This window comes from Cucurbita moschata, unplaced genomic scaffold (genome assembly GCF_002738365.1).
Source record: "Cucurbita moschata cultivar Rifu unplaced genomic scaffold, Cmos_1.0 Cmo_Scf00014, whole genome shotgun sequence".
Lineage (NCBI taxonomy): Eukaryota > Viridiplantae > Streptophyta > Magnoliopsida > Cucurbitales > Cucurbitaceae > Cucurbita > Cucurbita moschata.
Genome location: NW_019268530.1, coordinates 586,395 through 607,559, shown reverse-complemented (window position 1 = coordinate 607,559; position 21,165 = coordinate 586,395). Strand labels below are relative to the sequence as shown.

General features: G+C 36.9%; 4 protein-coding genes, 1 long non-coding RNA gene and 1 pseudogene across 10 annotated transcripts in view; 2 read left to right on the top strand and 4 right to left on the bottom strand.

The window, feature by feature from the left end:
- Positions 1 to 13,371, bottom strand: part of LOC111452195 (periodic tryptophan protein 2) — a 16,606-nt gene extending 3,235 nt beyond the window's left edge. For 2 of the 3 annotated variants that reach the window (XM_023092782.1, XM_023092781.1), the window contains exon 1: positions 12,791 to 13,371. In XM_023092782.1, the coding sequence (XP_022948550.1) occupies positions 12,791 to 13,320 (530 nt within the window). In that variant the 5' untranslated portion in view covers positions 13,321 to 13,371. Of the gene's footprint in view, positions 1 to 9,007; positions 9,513 to 9,598; positions 9,827 to 10,035; positions 10,381 to 10,861; positions 11,234 to 11,448; positions 11,542 to 11,618; positions 11,871 to 12,111 lie in introns of those variants that run through there. The other variant, XM_023092780.1, reaches the window with a different exon arrangement.
- LOC111452197 (lys-63-specific deubiquitinase BRCC36-like) lies at positions 17 to 5,201 on the bottom strand. Its single transcript, XM_023092784.1, has 10 exons — positions 4,854 to 5,201; positions 4,075 to 4,200; positions 3,668 to 3,755; positions 2,663 to 2,748; positions 2,378 to 2,590; positions 1,361 to 1,545; positions 948 to 1,106; positions 777 to 857; positions 633 to 687; positions 17 to 419 (listed from the first exon to the last, which is right to left on the bottom strand). Exons 1-10 carry the CDS (start codon positions 4,962 to 4,964, stop codon positions 216 to 218), a joined length of 1,308 nt encoding a protein of 435 aa, XP_022948552.1. The 5' UTR covers positions 4,965 to 5,201; the 3' UTR covers positions 17 to 215.
- Positions 5,659 to 9,075, top strand: LOC111452198 (monothiol glutaredoxin-S15, mitochondrial-like). 3 transcript variants are annotated; one of them, XM_023092788.1, is made up of 7 exons: positions 5,697 to 5,783; positions 6,198 to 6,285; positions 6,932 to 7,066; positions 7,428 to 7,527; positions 8,451 to 8,517; positions 8,628 to 8,706; positions 8,877 to 9,075. In XM_023092788.1, the coding sequence occupies exons 2-7, from the start codon at positions 6,214 to 6,216 to the stop codon at positions 8,931 to 8,933; spliced, it is 510 nt and encodes a 169-aa protein (XP_022948556.1). In that variant the 5' UTR covers positions 5,697 to 5,783; positions 6,198 to 6,213; the 3' UTR covers positions 8,934 to 9,075. The 3 variants fall into 3 exon arrangements, with proteins under 3 accessions (XP_022948554.1, XP_022948553.1, XP_022948556.1); XM_023092786.1 differs by lacking the exon at positions 6,198 to 6,285 and having other exon boundaries at positions 5,659 to 5,783; positions 7,437 to 7,527; XM_023092785.1 differs by lacking the exon at positions 6,198 to 6,285 and having other exon boundaries at positions 5,659 to 5,783.
- On the bottom strand, positions 10,630 to 10,739 carry LOC111452906 (annotated as a pseudogene).
- Positions 13,372 to 14,490: 1,119 nt separating the features above from the next.
- LOC111452875 (acyl-protein thioesterase 2-like) lies at positions 14,491 to 18,339 on the bottom strand. Its single transcript, XM_023093793.1, has 9 exons — positions 17,358 to 18,339; positions 17,098 to 17,215; positions 16,262 to 16,298; positions 16,103 to 16,172; positions 15,905 to 16,009; positions 15,609 to 15,759; positions 15,445 to 15,527; positions 14,949 to 15,042; positions 14,491 to 14,850 (listed from the first exon to the last, which is right to left on the bottom strand). Exons 1-9 carry the CDS (start codon positions 17,386 to 17,388, stop codon positions 14,766 to 14,768), a joined length of 774 nt encoding a protein of 257 aa, XP_022949561.1. The 5' UTR covers positions 17,389 to 18,339; the 3' UTR covers positions 14,491 to 14,765.
- On the top strand, positions 14,727 to 20,238 carry LOC111452876. Of its 2 annotated transcripts, none has more exons than XR_002712174.1 (3): positions 14,727 to 14,860; positions 18,678 to 18,824; positions 19,958 to 20,238. It is a non-coding gene; the product is annotated as an uncharacterized LOC111452876 (long non-coding RNA). The 2 variants fall into 2 exon arrangements; XR_002712175.1 differs by having other exon boundaries at positions 18,654 to 18,824.
- The last annotated feature ends 927 nt before the right edge of the window (positions 20,239 to 21,165 follow it).

The window sequence follows — 21,165 nt, the reverse complement described above, 5'->3', positions numbered from 1 at the left end:
AAAAAAAAAAAAAAAAAAAAAAAAAACCCCACATAAATTGGGTTACTCTGCTCAGTGGATTCAACATCAAGAAGGTGAAGTTTTGGAAGCTAATAATGAATGCCATTTGACCCTTCTTCTATACTTTGGATTGTTTTTATGCACAAAAAAACCCCAAACTAGCTATAATACAGACTAAAAGAAATTGGGAAAACAAGTTACCGGCAGAAGATTCATCACAACCCCTTTCTACTTCGGTGAACAGAGCTTCCTGCGGTTCGCGCACCGACTGATGCAGTTGAAGCATACGAGTCCCTGTGTGTTGTCGAAGCGCTTGCTCGAGATCCATGAGTGACTTGGTGAGGTGATCCCGGGACTGACTCGTTTGATTTTCCAGCCTCAACTTCCAGATTCCTGGCTTCCTCAGCCAGCAATGCTAACTGTTTTAAGGTGAAATTTATCAACCTCTAAAATCATATTGAAACTATCTAACAATCTAACACTCTTTTGCTATATAATGATGTAATGGTTTGAATTCATCAGAGCAAAGGGATCATCAACAACTTATGTGCAGAAAATGTTCCATTTGAGTCCAGTTCATAAAATCAATGGGATCAATCTATGTAAATGGAGTGTTTGGAGTTGATTCATACCCGAATTTCGTTCTCTTTTAGACGGTCCTGGAGCGCGGTTATGGCAGGACTAAGACTGCAAGCAATGAAAATGTCACTAAGAACAAGTTCAATCAAATGAGGCATGGAGAACAAAAGAGCACAAATGAATGGTTGAAGGCTAACCAATATTCAATTAACTTGCACATTGAAGCCTGATATGTTGAGGTGTGATGTATGAACGTCAGCGGATGCGCTTTCCCATCCCTACAAGAAACAAAAGAAATGATCAGAGCCAATAGCAAATGGGTTATGAAACCATGGATTGATTCGTGAAAGAAATAATCATTTCATTACTTCATATTATTTAAGATGGCTTGGTTATAAGCTGATCTCTCCTCTTCAAACAGAACATTTTGTAAATCTGTAAAAGACATTAATGGTGAATCAAGCTTTATGAGGGAAGCACTCGGCATAACATGCAGAGGAATCTCTTTCCTTGAGAATTCAGCAGCACTGGCAGCAAAAGACAACAAATTCACAATCAGGAGTGGTAAAGCCCAAGTTCGTCAGCTCGAGAAAAAAAAATGATGATAATGAATGTTCTTCAAGGAAGAACAAAATAACAAGATACTGCCACATCTGACTCCATATTAATGCAGCAATACAAGTTAACTAAGTCATGAGTAACGCAGTTTGAACCAGTTAGAAGATAAAGCCATTCGTAGATAACTGTATGAAAATTGAGGATAATGGCATTTCATACGTACCTCATTTCGATATTTGAACGGTGCATTGCTTCTTGCATACTTTCAGTCAAGTCCATAGGATCGATATCAGTAGTACCACTGTTTGTATTGCTAGTAAGATAGCTACCCCCCATTTTTTCTTTTCCTTGGTAGTTGGTGTCAGCATTAGCAAAGAAATAACCCAACTCTGAAGATCGTCCAGAACCCTGTAAACCATGTCGAACGAGCCATACACATCAATAAGGATGAAATATTTAATGCACCGCACTTGCAAATGTTAACAAAAGTGAACTCCCGGAACTGGATTATTAGATAAATCCAAGGAGCACATGCTTAGATATTTCCTTTGATGACAAACAGTTACAAATTGATTATCCTGAGCTAAGTGATTAGCAACAACATCATATCAGATGAGAAACACAGAAGTGTTCACCAAACACGTTTACAACAATGATTTTCCCAACTGACATGAAAATGAGAGGATAGTGATTGATGGAAGATGTACGACGACAGAGGGCAATAAAAAATTGTGAGATTCCACGTTGGTTGGAGAGGAGAACGAAACATTACTTATAAGGGTATGGAAACCTCTCCCTAGCAGACGCGTTTAAAACCTTGAGAAAAATCTTGAAAGGGAAAGCCCAAAAAGGACAATATATGCTAGCGGTGAGCTTGGGCTGTTACAAAAATACTAGGACATGCAGCTTTACCCACAGTCAGAGCATAAGAAAAGATAGAAAATGTGAATTCAACCCATTAAAGTACCTGAATTTGATCCTCAAAGGTGGGAAGCTATTATTTTTCTGCATAAAATTTATTGATCTAAACCAATGCAGAACTCATGAAGTATCAATCAATTAAAAATTTTCAGAGTCAACATGTTTCCCCATTAATAAACAGTCTAACTTAAACATCATGCTTGCCTGAAAATTGATACTTAAGCAAAACCTTCTGCTTATCATTCAACCTAAGCTGGTCATATGAATGTTAACATCCAGATTTAGGTGTCTTTGTAAAGCACATATGTTGTATTTCTACCTTCATAGCTCCAGCAACCATTGAATCACCAGTGTCTTGTTCGGGACTCTCCCCTGGTCCGCCCACTTTTGCTGATAAATTATCAGAGGAACTCAAAGAAGATTCAACATCAATCACTGAATTTCGGTACATAGGAGATAGGGAAATAGGTCTTGAGAGGTGATTCTGTTTTCCATCAGAGGACTGGAAAGCAATAACTTGAATTCTTCCAACCTGAAATTATCCAACTATGTTTAGCAAACATGCAAAGAGATAACTGTTCAAAGTAAATAAAACTACTCAAACCTTGTTTGCATCTTCACTAAAGCAGGAAAATATCAGCCCAATAAACCCAGAATCAAGGAGCTGATATGTCCCTTGAGTTCGCACATCTGCAGAAAGTACAATTTACAAGATTGAAGGAGTTATTTTTCTTTAATTGAAAAGTGCCAAAAAAAGATTAAAAAAATTTCCAATAGCTTATATTGCAGCAAAGACATAACGTGCAAGATTTAGGGAGATGGAACTAGACTTTGACATGAAAGGTCGGATATCATCCCAAACAACGTAAGGATATCCATCACAGCTTTTCTTTTGTAGAATAATGCTTAACTAAATCAGCCAGCTCTTTTTCCTCTTTGTATTCATCGAGAAGACTAAAATTTCCAAGGGCTGGCTCTTGGCTGGTTTTATATCCTTATTTTTTTTAACAAAGAGTTCAAAGAGTTGGCTGATTTAGTTAAGCATTATTCTACAAAAGAAAAGCTGTGATGGATATCCTTACGTTGTTTGGGATGATATCCGACCTTTCATGTCAAAGTCTAGTTCCATCTCCCTAAATCTTGCACGTTATGTCTTTGCTGCAATATAAGCTATTGGAAATTTTTACTATTATAGAACCATTAGAACACGAAGAAATTCAAAAAAAAAAAAAAAAAAAAAAAAAATTGAGCCTTTTATTTTATAGTACCCTGGCAAGTGACACCAAACGAAAACCATGTGTGAAGGTTTTTCTTAATAACAAATTATATGAAACAAAGGGCCTTCCATTGGAAATGTAAAGGAAAAGGCTAGAAATCTAGGATCTCCAAGTAAGACTTGGTCCCTGATCATCAATAGAACATTCTCACTCAAAGGATGATATAATGTGGTATATCAAGATGGAACGGAATCTTGATCACCAGCTGAAACATACGAAAGGAGAACAAGATGGAAACCAATTCATCGATGAGCAAAGCCTTTTACATTTGTTATTACATTTCAAGAGCAAGATGGGTCACAATTGGACACCATAGACAAGTCAATACTAACCAACATGAGAAGGAAGCACTGTTATATGAGGATGTGAATGGTACCATCCAATAACTCTTGTTGTTCTCCCAGTCATTGTTGTCATTCTGTTCTATAAAATTAAGTATATAACATTATAGAATAAAAGAAAATAGTTTCATAGGTTTAATTACTAGTGAAAAATACAGAAGCAAAAGATTCCTTAAGTATTTGAATAGTTAACCTCATTACGATAAACTACTTCATAAAACTAGCACCTTTAAGTTGAACTGTTGAGATAAATATTTTCATTTGTCAAGATTGTCGATCAATTGCACAATAATTAATTCAAATGATAAAGTAGTAAAAAGATGAACTAAAAGGATGAACGGAGATAAATAGGACAAAGTCTAGAAGAATTTCATAATGATAAAAGGAGCAAAGGATATATCAGCCTGGGCAGATGCAGCAGCCAATTGTTCAGGATGAGTCTCCACACGGTCCTTCCTTCTGTCAGACCGTGTCTGAGGCGATGCTCCCCAAATTAGTGCAGTAACACTTCCATTTTTTGAATGCTGCAAATTTTCATTGTCAGAACAGAACACATGACAGAATTAACAATAATTTTGTAAGAATGCAAATACAGGACCCGTAGAAAGGGCATGAAAGAGCTTAAAGCTTAGAGAATCAACCATGAAACAACTATTCAAACTCTAGAGATGAATTTTAGAATTAATATTCTCTGTTTACCATAATTCTGATAGACCATCTAACAAGAGCTATAAAAGAGAAATAGAACAATGCTTAATATAACAAATTCATACGAACTCTTGTGAAAAACAAACCAAGTTCATTTCTAACAGACATCATTTGGAATCAAAGCTCCTGCAGAGAGAACCATAAACACCACTCCTCACTGTAAATTTTACAAAATGACCACGGAATCATTAAACTAAGCCAACGAAGCACAATAATCTAAACTCCAATATAGAGAGGATTCAAACCACAACAACCCCATTTGCCAAAACAACAGAAGAAACCAATTTAACCTTCGTTTCAAACTAGACATCCTATACAAGCAGCCAAGCAACAAGTATACACCCAAAAACACAAATTAAAGCAAGACCCACATCAGATTACGCAAAATAAACGAGAATGAGCTGAAACAAAGTCGAAGAACCACCAAACGGGGGGTAGTAAATTGCAGAGTGGAAATCTAGGGAGTGACCTCAATATCGCCAAGAAGAAGCCCCATGATTTCTTCAGTCTCGGTGGACAATGCATGAGTGAGACAAGTAAACCAAACGTCTTCGGACATCTTCACGGCCGTCAGAGACATCTTTCGATCGCCGTCTTTTTGTCCGAATTCGGAAACTTCGATTCTCCGGGTCGATATTGAATGAACGAAAAAGAGAGAAAGAGAGAAAGAGAGAGAGATTCCGAAGGATCTTCGAGCTTTCAACCTTCAAGCGAGACTCACTGGCCGGTGTTTCGAAGGACCTTCAGCACCGGATCGCAAGACTCTTTGGAGCAGCAATACAGTACGGTCGTGCGTACGGTTTGATAGCTGATTGATGACCATGTGATTCGGCCACGTCTTTTTTTATATAAATTTATTTGAAATATATATAAATGGTTGCATTTTATGCGAGGTTTAAAATATCAATAAAACGATTATATTTCTAGAAAATCTTAAAAATAAAAAATATTAATAAATTATAAAAAAAAATTATATCTTTTAAATAACTAAAAAAATTTGTAATATATTTTGTTCTATTTGTTGAAAAATTATCATAGAAAATTGATACAATTAAAAAAAATTAAGGGGAAAAAGTTTATATTTTGTACCAAAAAAGTTGGCCTAATTATCATTTATATTTTTTTTATTATTATTTAAAAGTTTATATAAAAAATGTAATTACTAAAATAGGCGGAAAAAATGTCGTCGAAAGGACTAAGTAATTAAATGTTTTTATTGATTGGTTAACTAAAAGCTGCGTACAGTAATCAGATAGGCCGAGATGCACCGGATAATTAGTAAGAAATGAAAAAAATAGGTATGCAACTAAGACCCGCCCGCTTGGCCCCAACTGCCCATCGCCACCTACTGGTATTTCTTTCTCTGCTCCCCCGTTCCCGGCAAAAATCTTCGTCGACGGTAAGTTTTTTGGGCTCACAGCGACGTATTTCTAGTGGTATTATGTTGTAGTATTATAGATTTCTATGGTTTATTGTACGATCTGCGACACCACATTAGCCGTTTATAATCTAATATTGCATGAAATTAATTCATGTTCATATTTATTACTTAGGTGTTCGAGAAATTGTAGTCTCTAAATTTGTCTTTCTCAATGAGGTTACTGTCTGATTGTAATTCTTCTATTTGATGTTGTCAAGTTCAAATATTTTTGTTTTTCTCAGGGAATTTGGTTCTGATTTTTTAGTTTGTTATTGTACCTTGATATTTGTTACTATTTGTTTGCATTTGTTCAAAACGGTACTCCAATTTGCTGACTCTTGAGTTTGTAGTTTACATCAGATAATATAATTGGGAGTTTCTCGTACGATTTAGTGTTGTAGTTGGAACCATGGCGAAGGCGTTATCAAACTTGCTCTTCAAGGGCTTGGCTGGTCTGCCAGCTACTCGCACTAGCAGAATTGTACGGTTTGAACAAATCATACTATCATAGTTTAGTCTCTAATTTCTTTTGTCTTGTTTCATTGATTTTAGATTTTTTTTTTTTTTTTTCTTGTTCAGTTGATTATAGGCGTGACTTTGTGGGGATTTTTTATTTTTATGCCATCTGAAAATCATGGAACTATGTTCAAGTTTCCCTTTCTTCCCTTTATCTCACACAACTATCCGGAGGTTTAAACTTTGAAGTTGGAGCCTGTTGGATACCTATTTTTTGGTGTTTTGAGATGAATGCTTAAATTAAATATGATGCCTGTTTTGTCTCAGTAGTTTGATAATGTAAATTTTCTGTTCTATTACTCTTGATCACAACTTTCATTTTATCACTTTCACTGGATTAAGAATGTTGTTTTCTTTATTTTGGCCACATTAGTTATTAGTTTTGTCTTTGAAGTTAAGCTTCATATTATCCCATGTGAGATGTTTTCCTCACCCAAGTAATTGTTGCGTTTGCTTAAATTTGAGGCATACTAAATTTTGTAATAAACTTCGCTGAATGCTGCCTAGTGTGAAATTACATGGTAGTGATGACATACAAACTATCATAGTTGACTGCAACTCTTGTACTATGGGATGTTATAATGTGGTGCCTCCCTTTGAACTGTTGATAGGTACCCGGGTTTTGTTACCAATCTGGAATGGCATACGCAACGACTGTTCCTGATGATCCTGATACCCATGAAGATTTCAAACCTACAAATAAACTTGAGAGTTCTGTCCTTTCTTTGAGAGATGTTGTTGAACAGGTATGTATGCATGATTTTATGATAGAACTTGTAACATCTGTCTAGGAAGCATACCTTGATGCATCTAATATTTGTGGTAGCAGAAAAAATATGTGCGTTCTAAATTTCATTTAGATACACAAAAGAGGAAAGATACAAAAAGATCTTTCAGATAGTGCAAAAAGTAGAAAAATTATACGCTTTGTGATTTGAGTAGGATGTTAGGAGTTTAAGAACCAGCACTATTGGTTTAATTTTCAAATGGCTTAGTTTTAAAAGTCGGTGTAGGCCTCTAATTCTTCAACATAATGACTTGCTAGTATTTATACTTCTATGAGTTTGTATGTTATATATTGGCGTCATCCTTCTATCTTGTTGCTAGGATGTCCAGCAAAATCCTGTGATGATTTACATGAAAGGGGTGCCGGATGTTCCTCAATGTGGATTTAGCGCTCTGGCAGTTAAAGTGTTGAAGTTATATGGTAAGTGTTCACTGTGTGTGTGTGTGTGTTTTAATGATTCTGTTCTCTTTTGGTCAAGCTTATTGAGAAATGTTCCGATTAATGTGGTCTTCAGTTTCACATGAGTTTTGTTCGGTATATGGTCTCAGTACTTCCTTTACGTGAGTTTTGTTATGGTTATGGTTGTGAGATCCCACCTCGATTGAAGAGATGAACGAGTGTCTGTGAGGATGCTAGGTGTCACGGTCCTACATTCTTGACCGTGTGGCGTCGTGATCTATACATGCTCACGACCAGCCTTAAGGGGAATTAAGCCCCATTATATTTTTCGCCCCGGCTTTTTGTCTCAACATGTCTTCAATGCCCACTTTGCGTGGTGGTGTGTTGGATGATGCATCGTCCTCCTCGATCGCATCATGGCATTCTTCTACGTTGGCCCGCATATGGCCGGATGGGCGTCTCTTGAGGGACGCCCCTTTGCTTGTCATGGCGTGAGGGTCACAACCTACTCTCTTCATAGTAAGGTTGTGACATTCTCCCCCACTTAACTTAGTCATCGTCCTCAATGACTTACTCGAGTCACAATCATATTGCGGATTGTGACACTAGGCTCATAAGGGAGGTGGATTGTGAGATCCCACATCGGTTGAAGAGAGGAACGAAGTGTTCTTTATAAATGTGTGGGAACTTCTCCCTAGCAGACGCATTTTAAAAATCTTGAGGGGAAGTCCGAAAGAGAAAATCCAAAAAGGACAATATCTACTGATGGTAGACTTGGGTAGTTACAAAGTCTTCAGTTCATTGTTGCCATGAGAATCTATATTGAATTTTCAAATCATACTGTTACACGTTAGTACTGTGTCAATCGCTGGATATAAATTCTTGCACCACCTTTCCATTGCAAGCCATCTTTCTCCAAAATTCTCATGTGTTTAAGTTTGTAGATGTTCCTTTGAGTGCAAGAAGTATCTTGGAAGACGCCGAGCTTAAAAATGCTGTGAAATCATTCAGGTATGCATACCTTAGTATAATACTACGCGAATATAAGCTAGTGATATTGTTGACTGAAGAAGTAAAATCCTCGTCAACATGCTGTAATAATAAGAAATTGTTTCACGCAGCAACTGGCCAACATTTCCACAGATTTTCATAAAAGGAGAGTTTATTGGAGGATCAGATATCATACTCAGTATGCATCAGGTTCGACCGATCTCTTATAAGCTCCCAACGTACGCACTACTTGGTTCACTTCTCGGATCGTACCGAGATTTTTCGGTTTATGATCAGATTTTGTTACCTTCATTTAGAAAATATGTCTCCGTTTTTTTGATGCATTGCCTTGACATTGTTATGTTGTTTGTCATGTGTAGTCTGGAGAATTGAAGGAGAAGCTCAAAGATATTGCAAACAACCAGAAGACTGAATAAGTCAAGTATGAAGAAGGAGATATGGTTTAACCGATTTTGTTTCGTTTTTCTTAAAACTCAATACCATATACAGGTTTCGATCCAACAAATCCTGTGGAATTAGAAACTCAAACATCCATTACATTTGGTATTCATTCTTAAATTTACTATCTGCATCCTCTGAAAAGAAAAATATAAAGAACTTAAGCAAATTAAAAATAACTCCTAACGTACAAACAAAACCAACCCAATATGAAGCATCTGACTGATACATGCTGTTCCCAGCAACACATCAGACATATCTGATAAAATTGTAGGTGTTAAATAGCCTCACTCATTCAAAGGGCTTTAACTGAGGGTTTCTCTGCAACACAAAATTTTGGCTATGACACCTGTGAAAGACAAGAATCCGCCATGACATTAACTTGTCCCTTTCTTGGTACTAGTCGTGCAAAGATACCGAAGTAAGTACTCATTTGACGAACACATATCAGCCAAATCCTGATGCGTTCTGGTGATAGCCATCTGCAAGGATTTTAAGGCAGGAAGTAGGTTTCTAGAATTTTGTTGAATGTAGTTACCATGAATTTTGCAGAGTTCCTGAGACAAAAAAATGATGAGTTGAAATCATTTCCACAACTAAAGCTCAAAGACAATATCTCCATCAAAATTGAAACTCAAACTACCTGACACCACCGTAGAACGAACTCCAAATGCGGGCAACTTTCCAGAAGTTCCGCTAATGCCTCGACCAACCTCTGCAAATATCTATGTGGGATGGATTGGATTAGTTTTGCTATATCCACAACATTCACCGAGAAAATGCATTTCTTTATTAAATCATCCTCATTTAATCGTAAGCTAAGAATCAAAGCCCTGCTCGGTTGATCTTCATCAAGTGCAGCATTGATCGCCTACAAAAAAAAATATATAGAAGATCGATGTTAGAAAGGATAAATGGTTAAAGACAACATTCTCAACTTCTAAGATTAGTTAGAAATGCGCCAGAAACATCTTTTTCCTGCTCGTAGTTCTGTATTTGTCTTATCGTAAAATATTTTTTTTCCTTTGGAGGCAATAACTTGTGCGTGTATGACTGTACAATAATAACTACATTCATTACCTCAGGTGTGACGTCGATATCGAGATCGGTTGGATCAAAGATAAAAGATTCGTCAATTGAATAAACAAGAACTCCCTCTGTTGTTGAGGCTGCAAAATTTCGACCAGTAGGTGCAATTCTCAAGCATTTTGTTCTTACAATTGGTCGCCCACGATTGAGAATCGACCCAGGTAAATCATGGCCTAATTTCTCCCGTGTTTGTTGGTCAACTCCTTCTTCTACATCACTGTCATCATCATCAATCAAATCTATGGGCCCAGCCTCAGTCATATTCTTTGAATTTAGAACATCAAGAACTCCATCTAAAGAGAGATTGTGGGTTATTTGAAACCTGCGTAGCAATACCTGAGCAAGCACAACATGATACAACGAGAAAAATGTGAGGGAAAAGACAAATGGTAGACAAGCATAAAATGTAGAAGTAACAAAATTTAATCTAAATTTTTTCAACATAAAACATGAATCAACAAACAAGCCAACCTACTATATTTTTAATACAACAAAAATTTGAGAGCCTAAACCTAATCAAGGAATTGAAATTTTAAATCATCTTCGCACCTCAGAGGGAACATGCATAGTTTAATCTTTTAACTTTTGTGGTGTAATGAAAAATTCCAATTAAACAAACACATAATGTATTATGTTCATAACGGATAAGAACAGATACTACACATGCTTCTTAGCCAAAAGGCCAGGAAAGGTATATTTGCATTAAAGCCTTGAACTAGTTAAATGATTGTATGGTTGATATCAAAATAAGTGATTTAGCCTAATGAAAGACATGTAGTCAGATACCACAAATAAAAGTAAAAGCATACAAACTGACCTGATCAGCAATGTCATACATACAGATGAATTTACTACATCCTCCAGCTAATATGTAACTCCCATCAGCAGAATAACATAACGTTGTGAAGCACTTCCCTGAACTTGAAGTAGCTGCAGATCTTCTATCAGTCATTAAACGTCCTCCCGCTATGTCCCTACGCCCCTCAATTGTATACATCAATATACCATCAATCGGATCCCAAAAATGGATCTGACCATCTAATGTACTGCTGGCCAACTGCCTTCCATCTGGACGATAAACCACTGTAAGGACATCATGCATATGATTGAACGTTTCAACAGCCCCCTTTCCTTCAAAAACATCCCACAAGCGGACAGTTTTATCCCATGATGAGGAAGCTAAGACTGCCTACATTGAGTCATACAGAGTGATTAGCATTATGAAAAAGGATAAGCAATAAACCTCTCATCTTTATGGTTATTAATGACATAAAAAGATGGGGAAGAAGATAGCACAATCAGAGCAATTTGAGGGAGAAAAAATCCAGCATAAAAAAGGCATCATGTACAATGGTATTTTAGAATAAGAAATTCAAAATGTAAATGAATGCGTTCAGAACTCACATTTGTAGGAGAAAACATCAATCCATGAACAGGACCTTCATGCCCACTAAGGATATCCAACAAACGGCCAGTCTTCATCGACCAAACAAAAATCTACAAAGTACAAGAACTATGAGGCAGGAAAAGCTAGAAGGAGTATATATATATTCCAAGAAAGGTCACGAGGATACCTCAAATGAATCTAATGTTCCAGCACAAACAACTTCACCACTTTGGTCTACTGCCAGTGAAACAAATTGCCGGGAATTGGGGGAAGTAAAAGTTCTAAAATTTCGATAGCGAAACAGATCCCATGCCCGAACAGTGCCATCAAGAGATGCACTCAACAGACAATGGTTATTTGCCAAGAAATGGAGAGCAGTAATGGCATTTGAATGCTCGGAGAACGTAACAAAGCAGAAGCCTGATTGAACCGTCCACACCTACACCAAACAAGTAACATCAGCCAGTTAACCCATCAACAAGAAATTACTAAAAGAAACTCAAACAAGTTTGGCACCATACAGCCTAACCAATGATGGAAAATTAGAATTATATAAGGGGGAATAAAGTCATATGTCACTAGGCTACATAGTTGATGAACACAAGTAATGCAATCGCTTTACTACGGATCGTGCTAGTTAAGTTTGGAAAAAAGAATACACCTTTAACGTATTAAGTTACCTTGACTTTATTATCATCAGCTCCCGTTGCCAACAGTTGTGAATCCGGTGAATAAGCAAGACAATTAACATCAAAGTAATGTCCTTGCTGTTTCAATATGTAGCTCTCCGACCGCCATTCCCACACTAGTAACTGACCAAGTTTGGCACACCCAAATGACAACCAGTTGCCATGCTGATTGAAAATGGCTGTGGTAATTTTCTCTCTTGATATCGACAACATGTGCAAGCACACAAAATCCGGCATCTGATACAGCCCAAACGTGCCATTAGAGAATCCCACAACCACCATATCAAGGTACCTATGATAATCACATGCAGTCACCTTTGCCGGAGCCTGAGAAAAACAATCCTTCCTCCCTAACTCCCATTTTTCTCTAAGCAAGTATTCAGCTTCATCATCCGCTTTACCATCACCAAAATTCTTCCTCTTTTTTACACTAACATCCCCACCACTCTCCACATTTCCTTCACTATCCCTACTAGGAGTCCCCGGTGAGGCCGGTTCCGAATTATCCACTTCCATCTCATCCAAATTATTTTCTGTAATGCCCCAACTAAAGATATAGCAGTCACGCGTAATCGTATAAGCTTTTACTACCTTATTGGTTTTCTTATTAGTCCCAAAAAACGAACCTACAATTGAGTCTCTATGACCCAAAAACAAGTGTGGTTTGTACTTGATCCCACTTATTTTCTTCACAAAAAGCAACCTAACAGTCAAATCCTTCGACCCAGCAAGCAAGTAATTGCCGTCCGGACTCCAGCCCAACGCTGTAACTTTATCATTACAATCAGCAAAAGTCCGTACCAGTTCAAAAGGAAAGAACTCTTTCTTGAACCCAGGTGAGCGCCAAATTTGGACCAACTTCCCAGTGCCAACAGCAATAAATGCACCATCAGGGCTGAACTTAACGACACTGACGGGCTTCTTGAAGAACATACGGTGAAGCACAACTCGGCGTCGGAGATTGATGAAGAGACAACGATTCTTCTCGTCGACGGTGAATAAGAACGCCCCATCGGGAGAGACGGCGATTCGACAAATATTGGACGACGATTGAACGGGAAGCGTCGCCGTTTGGGACTTAACAAGGTCGGTAACGGAGATTCGGTTGCCGACGGGTGAGATTAACAAGGTGTCCTCCGAAATCAGAACATTGCCTCCTCTGTAAGGCGCCCCTAACAGGTTTTGAAACCTGTAATTCATCGCCGGCGACTATGATTCCAAGAAAGCTTCTGCAAAAAATTCAGTTGTCCCTCTTCGATTTTCAGAATCGAACAGGTAGGGTTTATGGAGGGTTTTAATAGCTTTGGGCCAAACAAACTAAACCCAAGGCCCAATAATGACCCATTAAAAAAAACCCATAAATTGGTTAAATTATAAAATTGGCCTAATTAGAATATAGTCCCAAATTAAATTTAATAAAATATATAAACTAAATAAATAAAAACATAAAAAAATAAAATAAGAATAATAAAAACTAAATATGTACGAATAATAAAACATGAAAACTAAATGTATACCAGTATCTATGATTGTTCATGATAATTAAACCTATGGAGTATTTAAAAATATATAAATAAATTTTAAATGCATCCTATTAACAAATAAATTTCAAATGCATCCTATTAACAAATAAATTATGTAAGGGCCAAAGATTTAAACGACCATATAGAATCTAAATTTGGAATCTAACACCTAGATATGCTCAGCGACATGACCATATTACTTGCTCATCTTGAAGCGTTTCTAAGAGTGCTCCGAACCCCATAAGTCCTTTTAAGATTTTTTTATCCTTATATGTTTTTAGGAAATTTTTTTATAATTAAACCACCAATAAAATGAATGTGCATTTTGTTGGTATAGATAATAAATAATAACTATCAGCTCTTTCTTAACTATAACTTTGTATCATCAAGATTTAATTCATGTGTCCTCTTTTACTCAAGCCTCACGTGTCCACTAACTTCCCTCTTTATTCGTCCTATAACCATATTCTACTATAAGAAATGATGCTCTAATACCATCTCCAACACCCTCATGCCCAAAATATGGACCAGAATTTGAAAACTAGACTGGAAACCTAATGATCCCGATATTACATACAACATAACCAAGATACCTATTTGTCTAAAATATTCATAGGAGCGAAGACTATCCCCACAAAACCAATACAAATTTGTAACATGTTTTGTCTTCGCGCACACAGTTTTTAACAAAATTCCTAGATAGTCATCCACATAAAATTGCTCGAAGTCAAACATGCAACTTAGAAGTTTTTATAATTGAGTCATTAAAAATAAAGACGAATTTTGTTGCTACAAGGAGTAACTATCAATTATTTTAAGCATTTTTTAAGTATAATTTTGTATTCTCCAACTTCATTTTTATTCATATATAATATCGATTTATTTACGTATATAACTTTACTCACTCTTACATGGGAATCCAAAACTTTATTGGGAACAGAGAAGATAGAAAAAAAGGAATGATGGAAGTTTCCTTCTCTGTACCAAAAGCCCCATGCCCCATTCTACCATAATAAGCCTACTCAAACCAAAAGCATAAGCTTTTTTCTTTTATCTCTTAATAAACTTTACTACCCTCTCTCTTCTCAACTACCGTTGAAAATGGAGTGTTCAAGAAATGTCTTAGCGGTAACCCTCAAGCCCCAGCCTTGAGTTCAGCCAACTGCAGACTTCGTTCATCTCTTTTGGGACCGTGTAATGGCCGAGCCTGCAAATAAGTAATCAATCAGTACCCTTTTAACCATTTTGATTCTGCTCTGCTTTGATTGTTCAATTTTGCGCATGTTTATAAGAATAGAACAGTACCCTTCTTGGCTTTTGAACAGAAGAGTTCTAAACCCAGCTGAGGTTAAGGATTGGGCTGATTTTTCTCCATACTTGTGAGGGACTACCTCGTCAGCTGCATTTTGGGTCAATAAGGGTTAAGATAAAATTACAGAGTTGTTCTGAAAAGTAGTCATGAAATGGTTGGAAATATGAGTTTGTTTTTTATCAAGGACAATTTAAGATGTTTTTTTTTTCTCTTTTTCTCCTTTTCTCCTTTTCAAATGATCACTTTAAACTGTAGAGAATCATTATCTTTTTAAACAAGTTGTGAAAGTTGAAATCCTGAAAAAGAATGGCTGCAGGAATATATTCCAGCTTTCTCAAAAATGCTGATTGAAGTCGTGTAGTTTGTCAGATGGTTAAACTCTTGAATTTGAACTCACCTTTGTATGCAACAAAGCTAAGTGCATTATTCTTCAGGTCAGCTAGAGAACAGAAACATTAACATTAGCTGAATGTTTTAGACACTACCCACCTGTTCCATGAAACTGTAAGACAGGAATTGATGCTGCTCGTCTTGTAGCCTCGTGTGATGCCTCGAATTTGTTTCTTAAGCTCCTGTAGGACATATTCAGCATCTTATTTAGTTCTATATGAGCACTTATCAATCATGGAGCTTTTTTTCCTTGGAAAACATACCTAGATCCAGGAAGCCAGCCACTAAGTCCAACGATTGCCCTTAGGTAGATGGGGTACGGGGCTCCGTTTCCGTATTTCCCAAGAGCACAGCAAGTTGCAGAGTAAAGTGCCATTGCAGCTCCCATACTGAAGCCTCCAATCCCAACTTTGACTGTCACAAATAATTGAAGTGAAAAGTTTTATTCTTCATCAAGTTGGGGAATGAATACTTTGATGTGTTGAAGGTTATGTTGTTTTGGATTAATTAAGTACTAGAGATATTTGGGAGATTGAGATGCAAATAGCTCTCAGCATACCATCAGATGGCTCTGCAGACAGCAAGTTTGCAATATGGGCAGCGGAGGCGTCAAGACCTTCCCAATCATCTGGACCTTCTTCTGAAAACTCCCCCACATCAAACCCTGAAAAGAATCACATGGAACAGTTTTTAGATTGAAGTAGATATGAACTGAGGAATGATAAAATTGAGAAAAGTAGAAGGTTGTTAATCTAACATGCAGTGCAAGGAAAGCCTCCGAGTAGAGATACCGGTCGAGTCGGAGCAGTTGGACAAATCCATTTGATCTGTATATTTGAAAGAAAATGTTGATTAGAATTAGACCCATTTGACATCAAGTTATAGCCCTTTGATGGTATAAACTCATATTTCTTACGTTTGGTAGAGGAAGGGTTTCCAGTAGCTGAGAAGAGCTGCAGTTAAACAGAGAACAAAAGCAAGAAAGCTTAGCTTATTAGATTGTTCATTAGCAAAAAGGAAAAACAAAAAAAAAAAGCTTCAAATCAGGAGGTATGATTGATCATATTTCATATAGAACAATTATCTTTTCAAGTTTTCAAAGGTTTAGCAAGTGAACTTCTGGATTGGTGGGAAAAGGGAAAGGAAAACCCGTTATGGAATATTTAGGAAGAAAAGAAAGTACTATAGAGGGCCCATCTTGTCTGGAGGACCAAATAAAACTTGAACTTAGTCTTACATGCACTTTTTCCGAACCATGGTTCCCAAATAAACTTCGGCATAAGATCGGAAAAGTTGAAAGGGAAAGTTCAACAACATTTATTCGTACAATTTCTACGGTGCTGTTGTTTCTTTTTTACATTTCATTGAAGTGAGAAACTCAAGGGAAGAATGTGAAGATGTTGACATTATGAAACCACCTTTTCCCTTTTTCGTTTGGCTTAGGAAACAAAGGTAGGCAAGAAACCCTTCTTAAAGAAGATAAAAAGTACTTTATTCCGAGGGGAAAGGAATACAACCGTCCACTGTTGATGGCAAGGCAAGCTAGTAAAATACATCCAACGAAAACAGTCACAGGTTTCTATGATTTTCATGCACAAAAAAGAAATCCTTGTGCTATGTTAGCTTTGAGCCTTATTCAAACAATTCTCGAGTGCGTACCGTACAGTTTTAGATGATTCTTATATGAACAGATGAACTTGAAGGGCTTTAAGCGCCATCAGAAACAATTTAGTCTACAAAAAGAGGCATTACCTAGAGCCATTATCACCAAGGCCATGCAGCCAAACAATAGTGGCCTGGTGTTTTCCTTTGGGCCTCACAACATGTGTCCTTCCAAACTCTAATGGCCTTCTTGCAGATGATCTACTGCCTGCAGTTTAGTCACCATAATGAGAAAACCAAAGCAACTAATCCATTCATTAAAGGGAGTGTTGACAAAGATCATGATTTTGTTGATGAACAAGAGAAGAAAAAGAAAAAAGAGATGAGAAGGAATGTCATAGTAAACAAACCAGAGCTGATATTAGAATGTGAGTAGCTCATATTGAGAGTTGAAAGAGCTGCAGTTAAGAGGGAGTTGTGAGTATATGCAATGAGACAGGAGTGTAATATGGTGTGATGTAGAAAAACAACAATGAAAAATGTGTATTTATAGCCAAATTTGGTGATGTGATAATGGAATAAAATGTGGGAGAATATGAATCACTATGGTAGTGTGGTGTGTACACCAGCTACACATAGCACCAAATGGCCAAGAAACTCAGAAAGGGCGAAGCATCTGTGAAAAGGAGAAGTAAAAGACGAGGATAAAAGCAGGAAATCTTTTTATGAACACAAAGAATCACAGCAGGCAGAGCACATTGATCAATCCGCAAGGCTCCCAGCTAGGAGAGAGAGATCTGGATATGCAAAATAGAGAGAATCTATGCTTATGAGCACTGGGTTGCGGCCAGGAAATAAAGCAAATCCAATATCAAACTTCAAGAATATTACAAGAAATAACAAAGAATAACACATCAGTTTGTCCAAGGAAATATCTATTATCAATCATTTTTAATGAATTTCTGATCGAAAGTGAAATTTGTTCGAGTGTCCAATCTATCTAATTTTAGCTGGAAGAAATATCTAAATTTACATTTTATACTACCAATGTTCATATGTGGTTACCCACCTGGGTGTCTTAAGGGAATCATGCACAATAAAAAAGCATTTCAACTTTTTCTCTTCTTTTTCTTCTCTTCTGCTTGCCAGTTCTTTGTATTTTGATTGATCTGAGACCCACTACAAAGATTACTTTTGTTTGTATCTATGCACACACGGCCACCATATTGACAACAATTTCTGCAGAATCAAATCATTATTTCATGGTTCAGGGGATTAGAGCTGTTGTAGCTTGTAGTTTTTATTGATTGATATGATTATGCAGCTGAAAAACTGAACTTAAATGGTCCATTGAAATCTGAGGCTCATGGGGGTAGACAAAAGTACATGTTCTACGGCTTGTATATTTGCTAATCTTTTAGGAAAACTTGACAAAATACAAAGCTCTTCAACATAACTCCTCCCCTAACACAGATGGGTCGACCTTTAGGTTTCGAACTCGTTGATGAGGCTGAACTCAAAATCCCACTTGGGTTTAGAAATATGTTCATCCAGTACTTCTACCTAACTTTAAAGTCTTGTTGATTGAGTATATGAAACAATGAAAGACAAACTTTTCCTTTATTTCGTCCTGAGAATGGCACTGATACAATATTAACTGTCTAAATTCTTGGCTTCCATGGCCATTACATTTGCAATGTTCCCAGTGCTATATTGGAACTTTTTTCCAGGATCATCATGGATGAGCTTCTTATGGAGGAGGTTCTGATAGCAGAGCATTACAGATTTTCAAATATTTGGTGCGAGGAATAGATTCTACAGCTGAAAAAGATCATTTTGACAACACGCTCACCACTAAGTGGCTACACAGAGGTCAGGTAAAAGGTCTCAGTGAATTCTAGACCACTAACTTTTAGTCAGACCCAATATGATGCAACTTCAACTCTAACAGTGTAGCCATTTTGGAATGAGATATCTCTGCTAATATTGTCATCATTCCTATTCCCCACTGTGACTTTTCTGATCAAACAATAGTGGTAGGGCTGCAGCCTTGATTGTGGTTGAACTAACATTTTCCGTTCTTTCTTCGTGGAGATTTATTCTCATGTTTCATGTAACAGCCTAAGCCTACCGTTAGTAGATATTGTCTTCTTCCGACTTTTTCTTTCGGGCTTCGTTTTTAAAATGTATCTGCTAGGGAAAGGCTTTCACACCCTTATAAAGAATGTTTTGTTCTCCTCCCCAACCGACATGAGATCTCACAATCCACCCCCTTCGAAACTCAGTGTCCTCACTGACGCTTGTTCCCTTCTCCAATCGATGTGGGACCTCCCAATCCACCCCCCTTCGAGGCCCAGCGTCCTTGCTGGCACACCGCCTTGTGTCCACCCCTTTTGAAGCTTAGCCCCCTCACTGACACATCTTCCGGTGCGTAGCTATAAAAATTATCTGATTTTGAAAGCTTTAGCTTCCTAACACCTCTTGCAAAATAAACAAAAACCAAACTTGTGAGTGCTAGCAAAGAAGAATCTCCATCTATCTTCTGGTTGACCAAACAAAAATGAACAAACTAAACAAATAGAAAAACTGATGTGGCATAGAGTGACTGGTCCATTTTTTATACACAGGAAGCATCTACTTTTCGCTGTTGGTCAATGTTTGGGCACTTTTCCTTCCCTTATGGAAAGAGCAGCTTTTGAGTTTGTCAACTCCTCCTCCTCCATCCCACCCTTTAAAATGAAGAAATAATCCAACTTGATTATAGAATTGGTTTGTGCCTAATTGTGGGCTTAGTTTTTTAACACGAGACAACATATGCTGTTGGCACTACTCTTTGTTGCACATTAAAATACTTCAATATCAAGTTTTACACTTCCTTTCTTTCCTCTATTTCTTCTGTTTCTTTTGCTTGTTCTTGTTTTCCTTGCCTCATTGGGTATGGGAATTTGAGCCCAATTAGAAAAGTTCTATGCATATTTGTTAACTCAAATTATCTTCTTTTCTATTTCAGATGTTTAAATAGAGTGACAGCATGCCCCATTCCTCATATGGGATGATGGGATGAGCCTCTCCAACCCAGCTAAAGGATATCTTTCTTCTATCTTCACCCTGTGTCTAGACTAGATATAATGAAAGCATAATATCACTAGGCAGGAAGCTGGTGCAAATCCATTGACTAGACATTTGTGAACCACAGCTCAGTAAACTTATTTTCTGTCCTACAATATTTTTTTATGTTCCCAAGTGTCTAAGCTAAAGTTATTCTCACAGATTAATTATTTGGTCTTATTATATTTCGTTGTCGACATAACTCGTAGAATACGGAATCTTAGGTAAATCATCGTCTAGTTTAAACCCATCAGCTCTTTGTTTTCTACCCTACAAATAATCAATTTGAACCGTGAACTTGATGGCGAAAGGTTTATGGCTTTCGTATGTTATGTCTCAAGAACCTTTTCAATACGGTCTGGATGGCTAGAAATGATACACGAAGAAGCATTTTATGGCAGTTCTTCCTTCTTATGACTAGCGTATTAATGATTCATTTCTTTCAGATGAAGCAGTTGACATCGGTTCGTAGAACATAAAAAGAGATGGTTGTGGCGCGAAGTACTCTTGTGCACCTACGGCATTCGGCTCGAGTGGGACCTATCAGCAGCGGCATTCTCCGTTGAGTCGTGAGTGTTCTAATTAGCTATATTTTGTAGATTAAATGGAGAATTGTAGTAGGGGAGGGGAATGAAAGGAAGTGTAACACATTTGTTTAAAGTAATAATAAGCTTAAGTAAATGAGAAGGTAGGTCCAATGGTTTTGAGAATAGTAGAACAATAATATTATAAGAGAAAAGATTGAGCATAAGATAATAAAGAAAGCCGCCATTTTATTCTTATCAATGCACAAAACTAATTATTAATTTGGGTAATGCTAATCTATATTTAATTAAGCTAATGAATATCACACTTTCATAAGAGCAATAGATATATTAAGAAATTGATTAGCAATAATTAACTTCTTTTTGTCTTGTCAGATTGATATGGGATGGGATGGGTTCTGTCCTTTAAATTAAACTAACCTAATTGCTTTAACAATAAAAAGTTAATATTGTAATGTGCTAATTGCAACAAAATATAAAAACCCTAAAAAAAAATTATATTCTAGCTGAAGATAGCTTCACTTATTTGTTTAATTTATAAAAAAAAAAAAAAAAAAAAAAAAAA